This window comes from Gopherus flavomarginatus, chromosome 3 (genome assembly GCF_025201925.1).
Source record: "Gopherus flavomarginatus isolate rGopFla2 chromosome 3, rGopFla2.mat.asm, whole genome shotgun sequence".
Lineage (NCBI taxonomy): Eukaryota > Metazoa > Chordata > Testudines > Testudinidae > Gopherus > Gopherus flavomarginatus.
In genome coordinates this window covers 13206478-13229063 of record NC_066619.1, presented here as the reverse complement: position 1 = coordinate 13229063, position 22586 = coordinate 13206478, and the positions used below count along the sequence as shown (strand labels likewise).

General features: G+C 41.6%; 1 protein-coding gene across 8 annotated transcripts in view; it reads left to right on the top strand.

Moving 5' to 3' along the window:
* Window positions 1–22586, top strand: part of EPG5 (ectopic P-granules 5 autophagy tethering factor) — an 81237-nt gene that overhangs the window by 1759 nt on the left and 56892 nt on the right. For all 8 annotated transcript variants that reach the window (XR_007773105.1, XR_007773104.1, XM_050943511.1 and 5 more), the window contains exons 2-11: window positions 6385–7317; window positions 10044–10287; window positions 11282–11418; window positions 11994–12101; window positions 12538–12611; window positions 15109–15217; window positions 17437–17551; window positions 18052–18202; window positions 21459–21614; window positions 22068–22225. Coding sequence is in view for 6 of the 8 variants with exons in the window: in XM_050943511.1 (XP_050799468.1) it covers window positions 6385–7317; window positions 10044–10287; window positions 11282–11418; window positions 11994–12101; window positions 12538–12611; window positions 15109–15217; window positions 17437–17551; window positions 18052–18202; window positions 21459–21614; window positions 22068–22225 (2185 nt within the window). In the remaining 2 variants the exon portion in view is untranslated. The remainder of the gene's footprint in view (window positions 1–6384; window positions 7318–10043; window positions 10288–11281; window positions 11419–11993; window positions 12102–12537; window positions 12612–15108; window positions 15218–17436; window positions 17552–18051; window positions 18203–21458; window positions 21615–22067; window positions 22226–22586) is intronic.

Sequence of the window (22586 nt, the reverse complement as noted above, 5' to 3'; positions counted from 1 at the left end):
CCTTACTGATTTAAATAGCAGCCTTCTTTAGTCACTGAAAGAACTATCCCATAATTCCAACTGAAAGCAATTTCAACTTCTAATATTAATTATTGGGTTGCTGGTGTTTCAATCGAATTATAATGAGGCTTTGATTAACAGGGGATTGAATTAAAGGAAAGGGTTATTTTATTTTTGCCTAGCAAACTGATAAACTTAACGGAATTACATCAGTCAGCTCTGGGGTGGAGCATTGTAACTACTCGTGTATATCAACACATTAAAACTAGGGCTGTCAATTAATCGCAGTTAACTCAAAAAAATTAATTGGGATTAAAAAAATATTATTGTTATAACCTTAATACATATTCTTTACAACTCTGAGATAGATGAGACCCAAACTGGGTCTCTTTTGCCACCTGCTTCCATTATAGGTCTTTTCTTCTAGTGAGAGAATGGTATGGTAGATCTCAAATTAATGAAGGCTGCACTCAGAAAGACCTTAAGACTTCTGGAATATGCTACTCAAACAGTTTCACTTTTGTTTCTACTGCCTGTCCCTCCCTTCTCGCATTTATCTCCAGACTTCTTGTCCAGATCTATTCCTCTCCCAACAATTTAACTTTTTGAAACTTTGCACTTTTAGAGGGAGGTAAGGAATTGACTCTGTGTACACAAATTTGCAGAGGGACAATAAGGCTGAGGTCTGTTTTTTCTCACCTCTATATTATTTATTTATTTAAAAACATTTTTGCTGTTAACAAGCATGTTCTCTCTGGAGACATGAATCCACAGTTTGAGAAGTGCAAAACTAATCATCTCTGATGGTTCTAGACTTAACACCGAGTCCCATTGGGCAGATAGAAGGATTAACCTAAATAATCTATACAGATGCCCCTGGAACCCCATAAGATTGGGTCCCTAATCCATTTACTTATTTACAAAACTTTTCTTATACATTAATGAATATATTGTCTCATACTATAGAATTAAAATTTATAATCCCTATTCCATGATGAGATACATTATAGCTCAAAGATATCTTAATTACAACTATCTTTAGATAGGTTTTTTCCTCAAAAAGCATTTTATCAAAAAAGATTTATTTTTATTAAATCATAGATTTTTATCCACCCTGGGGCTGCTCACCTGCACCCAAGATCTAACTGTAGTGAGCAGACAAATGTTATAGTAGTTCCTGTTTATCCTTTCAAATAGGACTACTACTCATCACTCTGGAGAGGCTGAAAGACCCTGGGCTGCTTTGCCAGAAACTTGCTAATATTTCACAGTTCTGTCTCCTGTTTGCTAAATAAATCTGTGATGGCTTGAAAAGTATCAGTATCTCTGTGATACATTGGGTGGGGTGGGGGGAGAAGTAGCTCCCTTTGATGGACACCCAGTTAGCTGTAAAATCCCTCTTGGTCTGTTCTCTGCATGCTTTGTAATATAAGCCTGGAGTGGCAAGTATTAATTTTTAAAATCCTTGCGGGCCCCCACTTCTGCACTTGGAGTGACAGAGTAGGGATTCAGCCTTGAGAGCCTCTAAAAGGTTAGCACGTGGATGAAAAGCAGCTGTGATTCTGCCTGACCCCACTCAAGACAGAAGTAATGTTGCCTGGAATGGGGAAATCCTTTGAACACACAGCCCTCCCCCTTCATCAAAGGCATCTCCTGTCAATTCATCAAGAAGATATTGAGTCTTGGGGTGTTTCTGAATTCACTACTAATTTTGGACACCCCACCTAGGAAGTAAAAATGCCAGGAAATATTTGTTCACCTCTAGTTTGCCAGAAAATTACAAGCTGCTTTCCTTGATGAGACTATAGCTAGTGATCTCTGCTGATCATTTCCTGACTAAACTCTTGTGATGCAGTACATCTGAGGTTAAAGGTGGAGGCAGCATGGGAACTCAAGTTTTCCAGAACGTTATCAACCTTCATCCTTAGTAGAAAAACTGGCTCTGTTTAAATCCAGGGTAATTTCAGGGTACAAGTTGGGGCCCAACCACATCAGAACTTGCTTTTCCATTCGTAACCCACTGAACCATATGTGATCCTCTGGGATAGTGTATCTGACAACATGATGTTCTTGGGAGCAGGAGATGAGGCATCCATCCTTTGCTGAACATGCTCAGTTGTGTAACCAAGACCTAGAAGGCAGGAAACTGAATCTGAGGTTTTCAGAGAGAGCTTTAAGTGTCACCTTTTTACAAAAGATACAATAAATAAAGATTAGTACGTACAACATCACTATCAAGAAACAAAACTCAGTAAGGTTGCAAAGCTACTGAAGCTGCGAGAGCTGAAGAGCAGTTTACCACTGGCACCTGTGTAAATCTTAATTACTGTGTATGACTCAGAACAGACTTAAAATTTTTATTAAAGCTAATGTTAAAATTATCTAATATACAGGTTGAGAAAAGAGTGTTTGTACATCTGGGTATAGTGCTTAGGTTATCCACAAATACAGAGTTTGTTTTTAGAGTCATAAGACACAGTGCATAATCAGCAATAACCTACATTTAGGTGAATGAATTTAAGACTACAGTTTAGATATTTAGCATCCAAGTATTCGGGTACATTACTCATGAAAAAAAAAGTTATACCGAGAGTTGGTGGAGGAAAGGAAAATATATCAATGAGTGAAGATTGTCCTTCAAGTAATTGAGAATTTAGGATTGGTTGTCCGTTTAGAAAAAAAACAGTCCATCAGGAAAGTATTTGAGTTACTTTCCTGACTTTCTACACTGTTGGATGTCCTAGAAGTAAATGACCCATAAGTGTGTAACTGTTCCATACAGAACTAGACTTCATGTATTTTAATATTGACTATTTAGTCTTCAAATACACGAAACCCAACCCATACGTAACTTGCTATTGGAATTAATTCTATTTGACATAAAGTAAATAATCCCTCCTCCCTTTTTTTAATGTAAATTACCTAATAGGCACAACCAAATGTATTTCAGATGCCAGGCTCAGTCCTGTCACTATAAGTTGTCTTTTATATAGCAAAAGTGTCTTTTTTGGGAACATGTTCAATGGAATTCAGCTTGTGGGGCAGGAAATCCCCTGTGGGGTGGAAGGACTTCCTGTAGTCCCCTCACAACTCGAAAGTGAACTCATTTTGGCCCCTGAACCATCTGTCACATTTAAGTGCACTCTGTCCCGTCACTCAGGCAACATGGAGTCACTTTTAGACTACTCCGCCCCCTTCCACACCCAGGCTCTGGCCAGATCTTATTGGCTTTTCCTTTAGTGTCTAAAACCTATGCTTTAATTTCTGAGCACTGAGGTCATGTCCGACCTCAATTACTGCATATTCTTAGGGCTGGTCCACACTGGGGGGGGGAATCGATCTTAGATACGCAACTTCAGCTACGTGAATAACGTAGCTGAAATCGAATATCTAAGATCGGATTACTCACCCGTCCAGACGGCGCGGGATCGATGTTCGCGGCTCTCCATGTTGATTCCGGAACTCCATTGGGGTTGATGGAGTTCCGGAATCGATATAAGCGCGCTCGGGGATCGATATATCGCGTCTAGATTAGACGCGATATATCGATCCCCGAGCAATTGATTTTAACCCGCCGATACGGCGGGTAGCGGGCGGGTAGTCTGGACGTACCCTTAGTCTTTGGCATCTCTGCATTCCAATTTGTTCCTCTCCAAACCATTTTGTGCTGTGAAAATCATCTTCCTGTCCTGCCACTCTGATTACATCACTCTCTCCTTTAAATCCCTCCTCTGGTGGTTCTTGTCATCTGCATTAAATTCAGGCTTTCTCTGCTCTTTCTTACATCTCTGCTCTTCTCCCTTCCTACACATATTCCTTGTTTGCTCCCCTCAAACCTTTTATATAGTTGCTCCCTTTGTATCTTCCTTCAACTTTTCCCTTTGAGCATTCTTCTGTACTGCCCCAAATGCTTGCGGCAACCTCCATGATCTTCCTCACCAGTCAAACACCTCATTTTGAGGAAGGAATTAAAAATATTGCGTGTAGTAAGTACATTAACAGTTGCCAGCCTAATACTGAATATAAACCAATAAATCCAGCTATTAAATAATAGTAGACCACAAATATCCAAAAAGAATAGTAACCAACTCAGTCTGCTTTTCGTGGAAGTAACCAAACCTTCCTGCCTTGTGTTATGGCTGTAATCTGTTGTTTAGTGCAGTAGTGCCTAGAGGCCTGTCTGCACTGTGCTAGGAGGCATTGTATAGACACAGTGAAAAGATGGTTCCTGCTTGATAAGTTTACACTCAAAGTATAAAAAGAGAAACAACAGGAGTTATGTTCTTATTTGAATTTAGAGCCTGATCCTGCAGTCCTTATTCAGATGAAGTTTCTGTTTAGTTTGTAGAATTTTTACCCTGAAAAGGAAGAAATGTCAGACTTCGTGTAATCTGCCGGGGAATTCACGGTCAATTTTATGGGGAAGGTGCTCAGATATGGTGGTGGTGAGCAGCAGTATAAAGTGCTCATGTAAGAGAAGGGTTGGTTTCACCTGAATAAGAACTGCAAGATAGTATCTTTGGATTTTTAAGCATCAAGGAGCATGGGCAATTTGTCTTACTTTCCTGTAAAGTCCAGACTAATGATCGTATAGAAAGAAGCGAACAGGAGTGTATAAAGTAGAGTACCCTTTTTTAAATGGAAAATGAGGCAAACACCATCTGCGACTGTGGTCACCAGGTACAAACGATAGAGCACATCATATCTGAATGTCCCTTTGTTCTTTCGCCGGGGGCATGAAGGACATTCACCAGCTCATTGCGGCGGCAACGTGCTTAGATATAAATTTGTAGTTGTTGCTACGTACCCAAGCCATACGAAAGAAGAACAGGAGAGTGGGAGATGTGGGATCCAAAAGCAAACCAAATAAATTGCCATTTTATAAAGAAGCTGCAATTAAAAGGTATTCAGTGGAAAAGTGAAAACAAATATGCTAGGTTAGCCGGGGCGTTGATATCCATTGTTATCTGTTAGCTGCTTTATAAGGCAGAACCGCACAGTCAGCTGCTCTGCTAGGAAATGTGTGAAACTCAGTAAGTGTTCAGAACTTTACTTTTGTTACTTAGCCTTTTTCCAGTTTTGAGCAGGAACTGAGGGCTCTTCATTAATTCCCTCTCTCTGACTTTTGTCACATGATGATTTTGGCCATCTGTTGCATAATATAGGGAAATTAGAGCAGTATAAGCTAACTTTCCCGGTATTTTCTCAGTTCAGTAGACTAAGTGAGAGTAGAACTCTGGATTTTAGCCATTTGCCCAGGAGTGCTTGTATCATATCCTGGTTATATTGTCATATCGTGATTATTCCACACATTTGTGGTTTTGGTGAGAAAGTCATAAAAATATACTTCAGACTGGGCTAGCTGTTTGTCTCCTCACAAGCGTAACTGTCCCTGTTCAGTAATAGCTAATGTTAATTAAATAGGGAATAATCAATTTAAAATTCACACCTTTCATTTTATTCAGCTTTTCTACTTCTCCAAGTGACAGAATTCCTAATGAAACTGCTAATTTCTAATTTGTGGATTGCATCGCAGGGTCAGTCTTTAATTAATTGGACATTGCAAGAGCAATATCAGCTGAAAATGTAGGTTTTGTGAAAATAAGCTCATACAGAATTGAAGACCATTAGACATGTTTCCATGAAATTAAAAACACATTCAATGTATTTATATTGTGGTAGAGCCTAGAGATTTTTCAGTCAAAGAACAGGGCCCCATTGCTTTACTCATTTGTACAGCATATAGCTCAGAGACAGTCCGTGCCCCAGAATGCTGACAGTTTTTCATTAACAACACGGTGAGCATCATTCCAAGATATGAAAGCAGGGAAGTGAAATTGACAGGGCACTGGCTGCTATCTTTTGGGACTAGGGGGTGGGGGAGTTTAAGAGTATGTTAGACATGGTGGAGACTGAAAGTTACAGCTTGCACAGTTTCTCTCATGCTGTGTATTAACTGACATGCTTGGTTCCCAAACAAGATGTTGAGTAAGAAATAGGGGAATTGAAAAAAGAGGAAATGAACAGAGGAACACAGTCTGTGTAACCATGAATCATGTGCAGTGTTTGGTGCCTTTGGCATGTCCGCATGGCCAGTAGACATCTGATGCATTTAAAATATGCTCTGTTTAGCAGAATCCCTTTTCATTTGTGGATTAAATGAAACAAGGGGCCTAGTGACTGCAGCTGGCTCACCAAGTATACTTATTGCATGTCAACGTGCGAGTTGAAATATGCATTTGTTTCTTACCTTCATAACTACGTAAATTGGGCTGGTGATGTAAGCTTTAGGTACGTTGCAGTGCAGGACAAATGCTGACTTTCTTTTGTTACTCATTTATGAATGTCAGATTCCTGATACGCTGTCTGTTCTTTTGTTTCTAGGAAAAAAAGAAAAAATGCAGTGAAGAGCCCCAGAAGCAGGACTTGGACAAGGTCTTCCTCCCCAACAAAGCTAGAGATCAAGAGGTGACTTCCCAAGCTAGCGAGGTGCAGGTGGAACATCCTAAAGTGTTTGCAGAGATTCAGCTTAGTGATGAAGTAGAAGATGGAAAAAATGTGAATGATATGTATGATATCCCCTTGACTTCTTTAACCTTAGCAGATGAAGGATCCCGATCAGCTACCCTAGAACCTGTAACACAAGGAGAAGAATTCAGAGCTAGTCTTGTGCATGAGAAATGCCGGGAGAGGTCTGAAGAAGATGCTGGAAATAAATTGGAGAAACCCCAGAGCCTTATGGAAGCGCTTGCTAATCCATCAGAAAACTCTGGCATAGCAGAAAGTACCTTTAAATGCAATGCTGCTTGCACTCAGTCACTAATGGGAATTGTACGGGACAGAGGAACCGAGAAGGTACAAGAGGCTGCAAATCCTGCTCTTTTTTTGGAGGCACAACCTGTGCTGTCACAGCTCTCTAATGAAGCCAAAGAGCGTGCTCAACCTTCTGGGTTGAAAACTTTGTATCCTGATTTATTGGCTGAATTGTCCCAAGAGAGACTGACCACAGTCATGGTAAAACGTAACGAGAGGCTGTATCCAGAGATTCCCTCTGAGCCAGAACTAGTGCCATTTACCAAAGAGCAGCTGAAAATCTTTGAGCCATGTTCGTGGCTGAAGAATGTTGATTCCTACATGGAGGAGTTTGAGCACATTGCTCATCAGGATAGACATGAGTTTCATGAATTGCTCCTGAACTATTGGCGCTGTAGGAAGCAGCTCTTGTTGGCTGAGGCGGAGCTACAGGCCATGACATCAGATTGCCAAAGTGCCAAGGACAGGTTGTGGACTTTTAAGGAGGAACAGCAGTCTGTCAAGGTGGTGTAACTGAAGTTGCTTTTGATCATGGCCAGTCCACGATCCCAATCATGTGGTCTGCTGAATGTGGATGTTTGCTGTATTTAAGCTGGCTTGTACAGAGAGGTTTATTTGCCTTGGATGATGTTTGTTTTTTTTCTTCTGTTCAAAGGAAAATAAACCTGTCACTGCTTAAGTCAAGTTCATTACATAGAAATAGTTATTCCATTGAATCCTTGATTTTAAACTGGTAGCTAATATAGTGCAGTGCAGTCTCTCTTGCAGTGAGCTCTGATAGACTGAAATTCCTGTACGTAGTGAATTGGGAGGAGAGTTCCAATGCTTTGCAGTATGAAAACTGGAATTCAGCTTAGAATGACCTCTGCTGTGAGCAAAATACTTGGGGATGGTGACAGTCCTGTCCATCCTCCTTCCTGGGTGTGGGTGACCCCATGTGCAGTAGTCTTGGTTTAGTGGTTCTGGAAGGATTTGAGGACACAGCGCAGCACCCTGGTTATTTGGAGCAAGGGGACTGAGAAGATAGATCCACTTGCATTGTTTGTTGCTTCCTTTATGTAGCACAGAGATTCCTGTTGTTGTGGCTGCCACTGCAGCCCTGAAGTATCTTTGGGCTTGTCTATGCTACATCGCAGTATGGACCACCGAGATGTGAACTGCAGAGTACAACAAAGTGTTGCACTCAGCTACTCTGTTGTAAAGAAGGTACTGACTTCTATTAACATAGTTCTGTTTGCAAAAGGACTGTTACTGCCAGCTAGGTACCTTCTAGTTTGCAGCTTCAGTGTGAGGCAGTTACAGTGCAACACTTTGGTGCACTCTGCAGTTCACACCCCTGTAGTCCACCCTGCAGTGCCATGTATACATGGCCTTTGTAACTCTGCAGTTGCCTAATGAGGAAGGATTGTTTTGCTCATGTCTCCAGGAGAACCCCATCATGCAGCTTGATGTTCCAGCTGTGTGCTGATTTGCAGGATTTGGTCTTATAGGGCCCTGTCTTCAACTAGGAAAAATTGGAGATATTCAGCAGTGGTGGAAGTTGTAGTCTGTGTAGATGTTCTTACTACTCAGTCTGATCCTTCCCAGAGCAAGTTTAGATAGTAAGAATGCCTATTGGAGAACTTCCTCTGTTGCTCCCATGAGTTGAGCTGCATGGCTGGTGAATTCCCTGTCCTTTTTTTTCCTACGCTAGATGAGATGTGAGGGCCCCATTGTAGATACAGTGAAACCCCGCTATAACACGATGATCGGGGTCCAAAAAATTGGATCGCGCTAAATGCGGGGTCGTGGTATAGCGGGGTTTACCGTTTCAAGCTGGTCAGTTTCAAGCCGGTCGATTTCTCTTGGACAGAAAACTACTTTCATTTGTGAACTGCCCGTAGCAGTAACTGAAAGGGTGCAGCTCCAGCAGCGGGGGCTCTCAGCCATGCAGCGAGAGAGGAAAACACTTGGGGAGAGTAGGGGAGATGTGCAAGGGGCAGAGGAAGAGCGAGGAGCACCTGAGGAGGAGAACGGCTCTTCTCACCATAAGGGTAAGCGGGGGCAGGCGGGAAGAAGCAGTGGAGAAGGCACATTCCATTTTTTGTTTTTGTTTTTTTTCTTCGGGGGCGCTCCAGCCTCTTTTTTTCCTTTTTTGCGCTTCAGTGGCGCTCTGGGGGTTTTTTTTTTTGGCCTGGGGTGGCCGGAGCCACGTTACAATCGCGTTATAGCCGAATTTGTGTTATTGCGGGGCGCATTATAGCGGGGTTTCCCTGTATATAACTCTTTTTTTAGAGGAATGTGGTGTAAATGAACATTATAACTTTTAATTATGATTTAATTTTATCAGTCTCTTAAATTTTGTATTTATCCATTTTTATGTGTAATACGCGGCATCTACACTCTATCCACAGACTTTTACATGAACATAACTGATTTCTTAGTGTAAAGTCCTGCGTGTTGTGCGAACAAGTTTCAAACCAAACTTTCTAAGTGTGTGTTTTGAAGCTTAGTTGCATTGCTGTGTGAAGCAATAGTATGGGTAGAATGAAACGATGGCTTCATTGTATTAAAGAACATTGGATGAGGTGGGGAAAGACTCCAGTCAATGGTTTGATTTGCAGTTTGAGGAAAGTCATTTCACTGCTTGGCAAGTCTGGATAATTTTAAAGTATATTGTGGCAAATTGATGTTAGGTGGGCTGGAGTCTAGAAAAATACTCCTCTTGTGTACATATTGTGACTTTAAAATAAGATTAGGGTCTGCCTGGAAATTCTTTGTATTTTTTTTTTGTATATACGTTTTAAGAGTAGATGGGACCAAGGCTGTGAGGCAGGTGTGCTCTACTGGATTGGGTGTGAGGGTGGGAGTTGAGACACTTGATTTTATTCTCACTTCTGCCACTGACTCACTGTGTGGTCTTGGGCAAGTCACTTAAACCCCAAATTTTCAAAAGTGGCTTCTGATTTTGGATACTTGAGGGGTTTGCAGGGCCTGGTATTTTCAGAAGTGCTGGGCAGTCATCAGCTCCAGTGCTCAGTGCCTCTGAAAATCAAGTTGGACATCGAAAATCAGAATCTGCTTTCAAAAATGTCTTAGCTTCTGTTTCCCCATCTATTATCTGAGCAGAAGATTGCTGACTCACCTTTGCAAAGAGCTTTGAAATCTGTGGCTAAGAAGCTCTATGTAAGTGCAGATTTTTTTAACGCATTTTAAAAAGAAAATGTATAAAATAATTGTTCTCTTTGCAGGGTATCTGTGCAGATCAGTGCCAAGTGTCGGAATACCATCGCTACCAGACAGTAGAGATGAATGAAAGTGTGTTGGGGGAACTAAAGAGGTTGTTTGAAGCCAAAACGGAGCACGTGCATCAGACGTTGGTGCTGCACTCGTACACTTCAATGTTGTCCCGCTTGCAGGTGGAGTCTTATATCTATGGGTTGCTCAATAGCTCATCCCTGCTGAGATCTGTGGCTGTTCAACAACAAGAGCAAGGTGTGTCCACGATCTGAGTTTCTGCCTCTGGTGTCCACAGCATGCAGAATACTACACTTGAACTTTCAGTCTGGAGTTCTGTGTGTGGGTATTCATTAGCAACCCTCTTTCAACACCAAAAACTAAGGAGAGCTTATTCTGTGGCCCGTGAAATCCCAGTCCATCAAAAGCACCCTGAATTTCTCACTTCAGTCTCGTGGAGCATAGACAAGTTGCAGAAGTCGTGCTTAAGCTTATTTTGGTAGCAGATTGCAGGAGTGCCCCCTGCTGTCTGATCTATGAGTGGTACTGGCTTTGCCTATGTCAGAAAAATATTTTCGTTCTGCATGCTGGAAGTGGGCAGAAGGAAGGCTTTAACTTAAAGTAACAGAGACATTTGTATATCAGAGTTACTATTTAGTGATTGCAAGATGTTTTAAAAAAAACTAGTGTCTTAGTTTTAGAGAGTAGTAGAGTATTTGTTTGTATTTAATAATATACAGAAGAACCTCAGAGTTACGAACATCAGAGTTACAAATTGACCGGTCAACCACATACCTCATTTGAAATCGGAAGTGCGCAATCAGGCAGCAGCAGAGACCAAAAAAAAAAAAAAGAGAAGGAAAAAAAAGCAAACACAATATAGTGCTGTGTTAAATGTAAACAACTAAAAATAAAGGGAAATTTAAAAAAAAGATTTGACAAGGTCAGGAAACTTTGCTTGTTTCATTTATAGTAAGATGATTAAAAGCATTTTTCTTCTGCATAGTAAAGTTTCAAAGCTGCATTAAGTCAATGTTCAGTTGTAAACTTTTGAAAGAACCATCATGATATTTTGTTCAGAGTCACAAACAACATTCCCGAGGTGTTTGTAACTCTGAGGTTCTACTGTACATATAAAGGACAAAGGAGAAATTTTTTATAGAACCCCTAAAGCTGTGAGGGCATTAGTCAGCCTAGCAGGACTCTTAAGAGTCAGCAGTGTCGGAGCTCTTATTGTGATTCTAATTCACAGCTTCTAAGCAGTCAGAAAACCTTTCCTCGGACTTGGGTCACCTGAAAGAATGTGTCAGCATTCTTTTCAGTTTCACGCGCAGAATTATCGAAGATCCTCAGTTCCAGAGTGACCTCCTCCTTTGGCTGCAAAGGCTGGTAAGGGAGGAGTGTATGTAGTAACTGCTGTTTATTAAAATGAACTGAATCAGTCCCAGAGGCCATCCCTGGAAACCTCACCACTGCTCTTGCTGTTTGGTGTCCTGAGTGAAAAAAATTTGGTGGTTTCATTCCAGTTCTTAGCAGACAGTGGCCACATCACTGAAACCACTAGCATAATTGGCTCTTTTGTTGATAGAATCAACTGTGAGCCCGGGTGTTGAGAGGACTGGAGCCTGTGAACTCAAAGGTGGTTGGTTTGGATTAGGACAGAGCAGCATGGGGAAAACTCATGTTGGAGATGGAGGTCTTCATCACTGTCCATCTGGTGATCTTTCTTTATCACTCAGTTTCCCATAAATCAGTTCTTTTAAAAAACTACTTTGCATTGTAGCTCTTAAATCAAGCCGCAGCCCCTACTTGTCAAAGAGCACTCTTATCTCTGTTGGCCTTTTGGTGATACAGCATTCTCTGTACAAACCCATTGGGTGTTGGAAAGTGCAAGGAGAATAATAGAAAAGTCTGTGAAGGAGCCAACCTTGAAATTCCCTTACAAGATGCTCTTTATTGTTTAGGTGTCAGTCTTGCAAAGAGTTGGCTGTCCAGGAGACCACCTCTTCCTCTTAAACCACATCCTCCGTTGCCCAGCAGGTGTCAGCGGATGGGCTGCTTCGTTCATTCAGGTGTGAATGTTTAATCCTGTGTGCTTTGCTTTTTTTGGCTGAGATTTTGGAGTGGGTGGGAGAAAGGAAGAGAGTCTCTCCTGCTTGAAACTATAAGACTATTACTAGACTAACTGGCAGATTCCAGAAATATGGAATCTGGGACCTAGGAAGGAGAGAAGCCAAAATCTTTCTGTGGGGCTTTGATGGGCTGGATTTTCAGCCCTCCCTGTCTTGTGCCATAGTGAAATCTGCAGCTAAAGGCAAAAGCTGTGTGTTCTTTGAAGACCTATTTCTCGCTTAGATCAGCAAGTGGGCTTTGTCAAGACTTTCCTTTAATGCTAGAAAGTTAAAGGAAAAGCCAGATCATGGAAATTCAGAGATTTTATTTAGAAGCTGAAACTAAACTAGCTAAGGCTTCTGGTTTGCTTAGACTGAAATCTTGGTTTCATTTCAGATCAAAATCTTGGATAACCCGTCAGGAGTCTTTCATTTTATGCAGTCTCTTGCCTTGCTTATGTCTCCTGTCAAGTAAGTGGGAAAGGAGAGAATTTGTACATGTGTTCTGACAATGTTTATCTCTGGATATTCAAACACATGGTGGCACTAGGGATATTCAAGTGACATTGAGAAATTGTCAAAATGGGCAGAGTGAACTGATAGTTAAGTCTAAAGCCTTGTTGATATTCACTCATCCCCTATTTACAGCCGCAGCACTATTCTCAGATGCTAAATATTTAGCATGATGAATGTGCAATAGTCCTATTGTTCTTATCAACGTTGAAATAAAGTTCTCAGCTGCTGTTTGCAGGAACAATTGTCATGGATGAAAAAGAAGTTCATGAGTCACTAAGTCTGGAACCATTGTTGCATGCAAAGAATATGCTGTTTAATTTTTTCCCCTATACTTCCAACTTTACCCAGAAAAAACAATTGCAGTACTTGATGAAAACAGTGAAGTCAGGGACCAATGATAACAAATGAAACATATTTCAGAGGAAATAAATGTTCTGATCAAAACCACAATCTTTTCCTGTTTCCTCACCCTGCTCTGTTAGATTAATAAAGGTTAGTGTGACTTTTATGATTGTGTGTGCTCACTGCATTATGAGAGTTACAGCCACTGGTTTTCTAACTGTCAAGATACTAGCTATTGAGCCTAACTGATCTGAAGCAGTTCTACTGAAATATTTTAAATGGGTAAAGAGAGAGCTGGACTGAGTTATTTTCAGAGTTAATATTAGTCAAACCTGGATTGTCTGAACTCCAACCATCTGTTGAAGGTTTGATTTCAGTGCATAAGGATTTATATACTAAGCGGAGCTGACTGAGGCTGTGTGGGAAAGAAATTGGCCTACACGTTTTGATGTCTGTGCTCAGAGTTTGCGGGCTAGGTTGAAAACCCTGGAGCAGATCCTTCAGCCCTTGTAAATCTGCAGAGCTTCATGGACCTTCATGACGCTTTAGTGAAGTACATCAGCTGAGGATCTGGCCCCCTGATCCTGTCTGTTGAGCCAGGTTTTGGGTGTCCTCTAAAACCTTGCATAGTCAGAGTTGCACTGTAGCTATTTCAAGTCAGAAACAGTAGCAGTGAATCTAGTGTCATAATGAGTATTGCATCCAAAGAAGTGAGCTGTAGCTCACGAAAGCTCATGCTGAAATAAATTTGTTAGTCTCTAAGGAGCCACAAGTACTCCTGTTCTTTTTAATGAGTATGAATTCACAGCTATCAACTTTTCTTTTTTCTGATTTGGATGCTGAGAGAAGATGTAGTTATCCTGACAGCATATGTAGTGTTTCACCAACATGTTTCTGGTCCTGACAGGTTGAGAGAAATCAGACCGTATGATCATGTCATTTTGGTTACTATGTTGCTTTTCCCATTACTTCATTTCTGAGGTGGAAGTATCAGCTGACATCACCTGTACAGTTAATAAATCGTGTACACCGTTTGTAAACCAGTATTTCAGGATATCAAGTGATCAAAAGTATGGGAGTCTGTTTGTAGAGGCTTTCAAGTTAGCAGCCACTAAAATAATTTTGAAATGGAAGTATGAAGAAAAACAGGATGGCCAGAATGAGGAGTTTAGGGTCCAGTGTCTCATGAGCTGTCAGAGCTAGATATGAGTGCTTCATATCACGGGAGGAGTCCCAGCTTTCAGTTGGCATATAAAACATTTGGTTATAGTCCTTTTGATTTATAAACTTATGACTTGTATTCACTTTCAAGGCCCTTCATGGCCTATCACCACATCTCTGGCCATCTGTCATTCACTATCAAGATATAGACTCCTGATCAATCCATCTAAGATACTTTTATGGCCTCCATTACCATAGTATGACAGTCCTTAATGAATTTATCCCCACAACATCCCTGTGAGGTTGGGCAGTGCTATTATTCCCATTTTACATATGTGGAACTGAGGCACAGAGAGGCTAAGTGATGTGCCCCAGGTCACACAGGAAGTCTGGTAGAGCAGGGAGTTGACCTAGGTCAGATTAGGATCCCAGGTTAGTGCCCAGATCCACTGGATGATCCTTCCCATCATGATGCCAGCCTTCATTGCCCATTTGGTACATTTTCAAACAAGCACCTTTGTGTTGTCTCCCATGCTTCCCCTCACACTTGGTTGGAACTCCTTGTAAACATTCACTGCCTTGTCATGTTCCAAATCCCTCTTTAAAACTCTCTGTTGCTGTGATGCGTAAAAACACTTGACAGCAGTTAGGCAGTGGGTGCTAAACTGTTGCCCATCATGCTCATCAACATTGTTTCATTATTTCTTTGTGCTTTCCCGTCTGTCTGTATCCACCTGTTATCTTATCTCACACTTGGACTGTAAGATGTGGGAGGAAGGAAGGAGCTTGGGATGGAGAGAGGAATAGGAGTAGCCCACCCCTCCCCTGTGGAGCACGGCTTTACCGTGTTATATTGGGGTAGAGGTGTACTGCAAATCTTGAATGTTTACTTTGTTTCTCGAATTTACTTAAGCCTGGCTTTCATGTGAAATGAATTTGTATTCCCCAGAAATCGAGCAGACTTTATGTGCCACATGACACCAAGTGAAAGAAAATCTTCCACCTCCTCTGGGAAAGAATCTGGGAACTGGACATTAGTAGATGAGGGAGGAGAAGAGGTACTTTAAAACTAAACTGCTTTGCTTAATGTTTGTGCTCAAGCCTGTTGGATGGGTCTTATTGAAGGGTTGGAGGAGGGAAAAACTAAATATTCACCTGTAATGGGGTTCCATTTCAAACAATAAATCTTCATCGTAGAACAGTGATACTCAGACCTCATTTGTTCAGAAGCCAAATTAGCCATCAACATCATAGCTGTGGGAACTGAGGATGCTGCCGCACCCCCTAACTTGAAATTGTTTGCATTATACACAGGCTTTACAGTTTGGTTCAGTAGCTATCAGCATCCCCATTACACAAATTGGTCCAGCCCCCTGATCAACGTTACCCAAAAGAGCCACACACTATGCATTCATGGTTTCGTTTACCATAGTACGCCTCATTTTTAAACAGTATGATGGGAAATATTTAGTTATATAAAATTCTCACCGCAAATAAGTTATAATTTAGTGCAAGTTGATACTTCCGTTATGTTACTAACCAGTTAAGTTATTCTGAGTGTTAACCAATAACATAGATTGGTTAATTATTAAATCACAATGTTTTAATACCATGTGCGGCAATGAGCTGCAGGAAACACATTTAAGAGCTACTTGTGGCTCGGGAGCCTCAGTCTGAGTATCACTGTCATAGAGTATTAAATTTTCAGTAATATAAATCTGAGAGCGAATACCTCAGGTAATTTAAGCGGGAAGGAGGGAAATAGAATAGACTGTTCTAAAAATAGTTGTATAAAATTACCCTTGTTATTTAATAGTGCAGAAATAGATACCCATTTGGGAACTTTCCTCCTTTCAGTCATCATGGAAATAGTGCTGCGCTGGGGGCTATGATATTTTTCCCCTCGTACTTTGAAGATGGTATCTACCACTTCTTTATAGTTGATGGCTGCTGTCATATAGGAACACACAGAAAAGGGGAATGAAAATATATATGTGAGTGTGATACTTCCTAGGTGTACCCAGCATTGTGAGGTACCTCACCACACCTGCCCTTAGCATGAAGCAGTCTTGTCTGAGCCTGCTGTGAGTCAGTTCCCTGAAACCACCAGCCTCTGGCAGCACAAGCTTTGCCTTCCAGGCCTCTGCAGGACACAATAGGCGCACACCAAACCCACCCCGCTACACCACCTCCTAACCCCCATCCTCAGAATGTTGCCTGCAGTGCCCAGCATCTTATCCATTGAACACACACTGAATTAGCAGGCCTGCTGTTCACAAAGGAACCATACGTACTAGCTTACCATGCATACCTGCTGTTCATAAAGGAACCATACACACCACTTTGCTTAACACCACAGCACTTAGATATGTTTATAGTGAAAACAAGAATAATTTCGTCACCCGAGAACAGAGATTCCATTGACCATGAGTAAGAATATTGGAAACTAATGATTTTATCTTATATGTATGCCTTTGTCTCTTTCAAGAGACTAAACTCAACAGACAGGTTAACTTCCGGTCTATAGAAGTTTGTCGCCCAGGGTTGTTTTCAGCCAAGCCTTATTGAGACCCTTCCGTAAAGCAGAATCACCGTCCTTTTACTTCCTCAGTGAAGGGTGACAAGGTGTCGTCTTTGCCCCCACAAATATAGTAGAGCGAGCCTTTCATGTGCACCTTCAGACAGGGTTCTTCCCACTGCTCTTTCTCTTCCTGTTAGTTTCTTTCTGAAGTCCCTGCAATCCTTCATTTGCATTCAGTTCACACTGATGATAGGAGACTCATTGTGAAGTATGTTCTGCTTAGTTTACATTCAAACAGCCAACTAGATAAAACATTTCTTGTCTGACAGGAAACTGGTTTTTCACCTTGACTGGCAACCTGTCCCTAAACCCAAACCTTACAATTTTCAGTGCATGTACATAACTCCTTACATATTACCTGTACAGACATGTCACAATGTTATTGATGACCAGAGTAATATAGACTTCTATTGGAAACCTTACATAGCATTCTTTGAACTAGAATCTACATATCTGCCTCAAGAGATTCCTGTAGCCCCTATGCACCCCCTCTGTGCCCCTTGCCAATTGGCACTGACATTCTGGTGTCATGATGAGGAGTGGGAAGAAGACCAGTATCCCTTTGCTACATTCTTTCTCTTCCTTCAAAAGAAAACTGGAGGTAGATTGTACAATAGCCAGGTCCATTCATTATCTGCCCCCCTCTCCTCTTGGGGGAAGCTAATAAAATCCACTCTATGTTTCTTTCTTTTGTAGGATGAAGATCCCGAAACTAGCTGGATTCTCCTTTTGGAAGATGACTTGATTGTCCTCCTGTCACAGTTTCCATTTCATGAACTGTTTCAGCATTTTCTTGGGTTTAACTCTAAAGGTGAATTGGCTGCTAAATACATAGACTTGTAGGGGATAAGGAATGATTTTAAATGTAAAACATGTTGGGGCCTTATATTGTTCCAGTGTCCTCTGAAGGATTAGATTTTCTCTCTCCTTTCACTCTGATCTGTTGTAACTGGCAATAGATCTGCTTTTCAGATCCTATCTCTTTTCCCTGGCCTATAAATTATAAACACCTCACTCCTTGTGCTCAATCACTGTTTCTTAAACTCTTCTCCATCTCTGTTCACCCACGTGAAAAGATTACGAGATCTACTGCAGGCAATTTACATAAATGATTTGTACTTGCACAATTAGATTTTAATCTACCATGAATCTGTCTCTTATAAAATGGTATTCATGCTGTATGAAATAAATCATTTAGATAGCGGAATAGAAATGCATTCCCTCATTGTTTCTAATGTTTTTTGATTTCTAAATTTCTAGGTAACTTGCTGATTTTTGTGAAACTTATGGTTCAGTGTTTTGATTTTGTAGGTGATTATTTCCCTGAAAAAACAACCCCTCAGGAGATGATGAAGATTTTTGCCTTTGCAAACTCCTTAGTGGAGCTGCTAGCTGTGGGGCTGGAAACATTTAATAGAGCACGCTACAGGCAGTTTGTGAAACGAATTGGTCATCTGATCAGGTAAGAGGAGCAGCTTTCTTCCTCTGTCATGTGAATCTGCACAGACAGATCTTGGAGTTTGACAGGGACTGCAATAGATCTAGCTGTGTGTGTGTGTTTGTGTATAGGCATATAATGTATGTGAGCATATGAATGTGATTTAGAGTAAGTTCAGTGATAGTATTTCTCAGCATATAGGCTAGGAACCCTTAGGGGGCACCAGACTCATAGGATGGAGGTTACACAGTGGGGCAAAGAAAAGCTGCATGACCATCAGTTCACACAGTCTACAGGTAATTATTTGGAATATGCCTGATGTCCCTCCTTTCTCCTGTGGGTTCAATAATATTACACAGCTACTCAGCAGAGATCAGGGTACAGCATAATGGAGCAGAGGTATTTTAAATACATAAAATAAATATAATACGCTTATGCAGCATATACCAGTCTGTCGACATGGAGACCACCAAGCCAGAGCCCAAAAAGCTTAAAAAGCAGAATGTTAAGAAAAACAGTATTTTCCTTCTCTGAATAGATGGCTTAAACTCCCTCATAGATTTCCAGTACAACTTCAACTGCTACGACCCGTCCATTAATTCTGGAACACTCCCACACTAGTATCAACTTCCTGGACACCACAATCAGCTTCAACAATGGAACTGTAGACAACCATATATAAGAAACCCACAGATCACCACACTTACATTCATATATCCATTAACAACCTCAAACAAATCAAGACATCTGTCTACAGCCAGGCGCACTCAGTTACCGCTGAATTTGCTCCAAGAAGAAAGTCCAGGATATATACACCTTAACACACACAAAACCGCCTTCACCAAACAAGGGCACTCCACCAAAGAAGTAGATCACGTCATGGAACAGGCCACCCAAATACCCTGAGAGAATCTGCTTCAATATAGAAATAAAGCCTCCTGTGACTGCAAACTCTTAGTTGTTGCCTACAGTCCTACACCTGAACACATATGAGGTGTCATCAAACTACTACAATCCATACTCAGTTTTTCCTGAACTCCCACTTATAGGCTTCAAACAACCCCTCAGCCTCACCAAGCTCATAATCAGAAGCAAGCTCCGCAGAGATCAGGTTGCACCAACTCAAAGTGGCACGAGACCCTGCCAGAACAACAGATGCAAAACCTGCACACACACGTCCACTGCTATAATGATCAACACTCTCCATGACACCTTTTAAGATCCATGAATCCTACACATGCCTATCACAACATGTGGTTTACCTGATCCAGTGCACTACATGCCCAAATACAATTCTGTGGGTGAAACCAGACAGTCGCTACACTCTCAGATGAACTCTCACAGGAAAATGATAAAAGACGAAAACACCCTATCACCTATGGGTGAACACTTCACAAAAAGGTCCAATAGAGAGTGATTGGTCAGTCCTCCTCCTCCTCCTCCTCCTCCTCCAAGGAAATGTGCGTACAAACTTTTCAAAAGACAAGCCTGGGAGCTTAAATTCATAACTCTGCTAGACATTAAAAATTATGGGCTGAACGGACACTGGATTTATTGCTTATTATAACAATCTAACCTGCTAATCCCCTCTTTTGGTCCTATGACTGCTTAGGTGTCAATGGGCCACTCTACCTTGAATAATCGCTTTAGAATATGTGCTAACTTCTTATGCTAAGCAATCTGGTCCACCTTGCATTTAGCTGTGACACTCTTAGGGCATGTCTGCGCTACAAAATTAAGTTGACTTAAGTCATCTATAGAGCCACTGCATGTATTAAAGTGGTGTTTCATGTCCACATTATGCTCCTTCTATCAGTGGTATGTGTTCTCACCAGGAGTGCTTCTACCCATTTAACTATGTGGGCATTGTGGAGCACTGACAGCTGGAGCCCCCCTGCCATGGGGCTCATAGCTAGAGCCCAGCCCTGCATGGCGCTTACAGCTGGAGTCCTCGTCCCCCTCTTCGCGCTCCTTCCCCCCCGGGGGGCTGACGGTTCAGGTTGTCAGCTCCTGGGGCTGGCAGGGGGGGCGCCCTCTGGCTGTGAACCCTGTGCAGTGCTGACAGCCAGTAGCCGATGTAAGTAACAGACACTGCGTTTCCCTAACAACATCGACCTAAATGCTATATCTCTTGTGAAGGTGAAGTTAAGTCGATGTAGTGGGCGACTTACATTGATGGGAACTACATTTTAGTGTAGGTGCTTAGAGAGAGGTCAACGTAAACTGCCTTACCTCAGCCTAACTCTGTAGTGTAGACCAGGCCTTAGAGCATTTCCCAGACCTGAAGAAGAGCTGTGTGTGGCTTGAAAGTGTCTCTCTCTCACCAACAGAAGTTGGTCCAATGAAAGATTTTATCTCTCACCCACCTTGTGTGTGTCTGAGGTTTAAAAAAAAAAAAAAAAAAAAGAGAGAGAGAAAATGGATAGAGAAAAGGGTGCAGGATGGAAACTGCCAGTGCATGATGTGTGCAGGATCCTGTCTGCCAAACTGTCTCAAAGGTGCACCAAGAGAAGCTGCAAGCCGCAGGATGAAATGCATCTGACAAAGTGGGTATTCACCCATGAAAGCTTATGCTCCAATACATCTGTTAGTCTATAAGGTGCCACAGGACTCTTTGTCGCTTTTTTACAGGATGAAATGTATTTCAAAAAATGTTTCATTCATGCTTTCCCTTTTGGGTTAATGATACGGTTGGATGTTCTGCATGCTTTCTCTATGCTAACCCAGAACCATGGCAGGTGATTTAATTCAATTAATTACTTGAAGCTCTTTGTTGTTGTAGTGAATGGACATAGCTGAAAACCAAAAGCCACTCAACGTGGTCCCTTCTACAGTTCTGCTACTTCAGTCCATGTGTTTATTACTGTCTAATCTAGATTGTACTTGCTTTAGGACAAATGTTATGGCTTCCTTCATACTTGTTCAGTGCTGAGCAAGTTAATGATGTTTCTTAATTATTAGATGTGTGGACTTTTTTGTGTGCACTGCCAATTTGTAAGGAAGGGGTGTATTTGACACACAAGCTTATATGTCCTAACGTATTTGGGTTAGTAAAATGTCAACTTATTTTACCTGTAAGACCAAGGAAAGATAAGTTATTATGACTCTAAAGTACTCAGTAGATAGAAAACTCCGAGGGTATGGTGCTGGACGCTCTGAAACTTTAGGACAGAAGATTGAATTTTTGGCTCTTGCTTGTGATCAGAGTTATTGTTTCTGGACACTGATGATGTACTCTCTGATCTTTTTATCCTCCTTTCCTTTAACCCCTATTGCATAGGATGACAGTTTGTTACGTGAGTGACCACTGGGCCCAGTATGTTAGCTGCAATAAAGAGTATGGATCAATAATGCACCCCTACTCTGTGGAGAAACTGCAAGTGGAATTTGATGAATTGTTTCTTCGGGCTGTTCTACATGTGCTGAAGGCAAAAAGGTAGGAAATCCTAGTGAAGGATGTGAAAACTCGCACCAAAATGCTATGAAAAACAATAGGAGGGTGAAGGTCTAGAGGTGAGACCAAATAAAACCCTGCATCAGAACACCCCAGGCTGCAGAATCCAGAATCTACATGGACCAGCTTTGATCTGATTGTGACTTAATATTTTAATAGTGATTCAGTATTTTCTGGGATTCAGATTAGACTGTAGCATGCAAGATCCTTAAACATGCAGATGGTTACCAAAAAGGGGAATGGTTAGAACTCAACAGGGGACTTGCCCAGTGCAAAGTGGGATCAAGAGAACAGAAAGCCCACTCTTGTTCTCCTCTTTCCCAAATGAGGTGTGGGCTCCTCAGCCAGAGCCGAGGGTCTGGACTTGTAATTTCTTTTCAGGCACTGAGGCTAATTATTGTGCAAATTATTTCTACTTGGCTCAAAATCCAACAGGCTGGGTGTCTGGCAGTTCATGTCTGAGATGCCTTATGGAACGTTATCGAGTGGCATGCTTTGGAAGCTCTTCTTCATCATGCATTGTGCAGAAAATGAGCACCTGGAAAATCTCTGCTCCACCATGCAGCCTGCCGACTGCAAGCACAAACTCAGAGGTAGAATTCCTTTGCTTGCTATGAATTAAGGAACCTGCAGGGCAGTGTTTTGAATTCTGTTCTGGATCTGTAGCTAAACACAGCCCTTTTTCCAGTGCCTAAGCATGTGAATTCCAAAGAACAAGGATGTTGCCCCTTCTGATTGGTAACTGCAATCACTGTTTTGAACAGGGCGGCACCCACCTCTCGTGGGCGCCTCCTTTCTGGTTGGGTGTGAGCCTGCTTTTCTTTCAGTTCTTATAATGAGGTGGTGCCCTTCTGAGTTACTGCGAAGTTAACTGCATTCACACAGTTTTCCAAAACCAAAGTTGAAATCTTCAGTTTAAACACTCAGCAGATGTGTAGTGTTGTCTTCAATCCA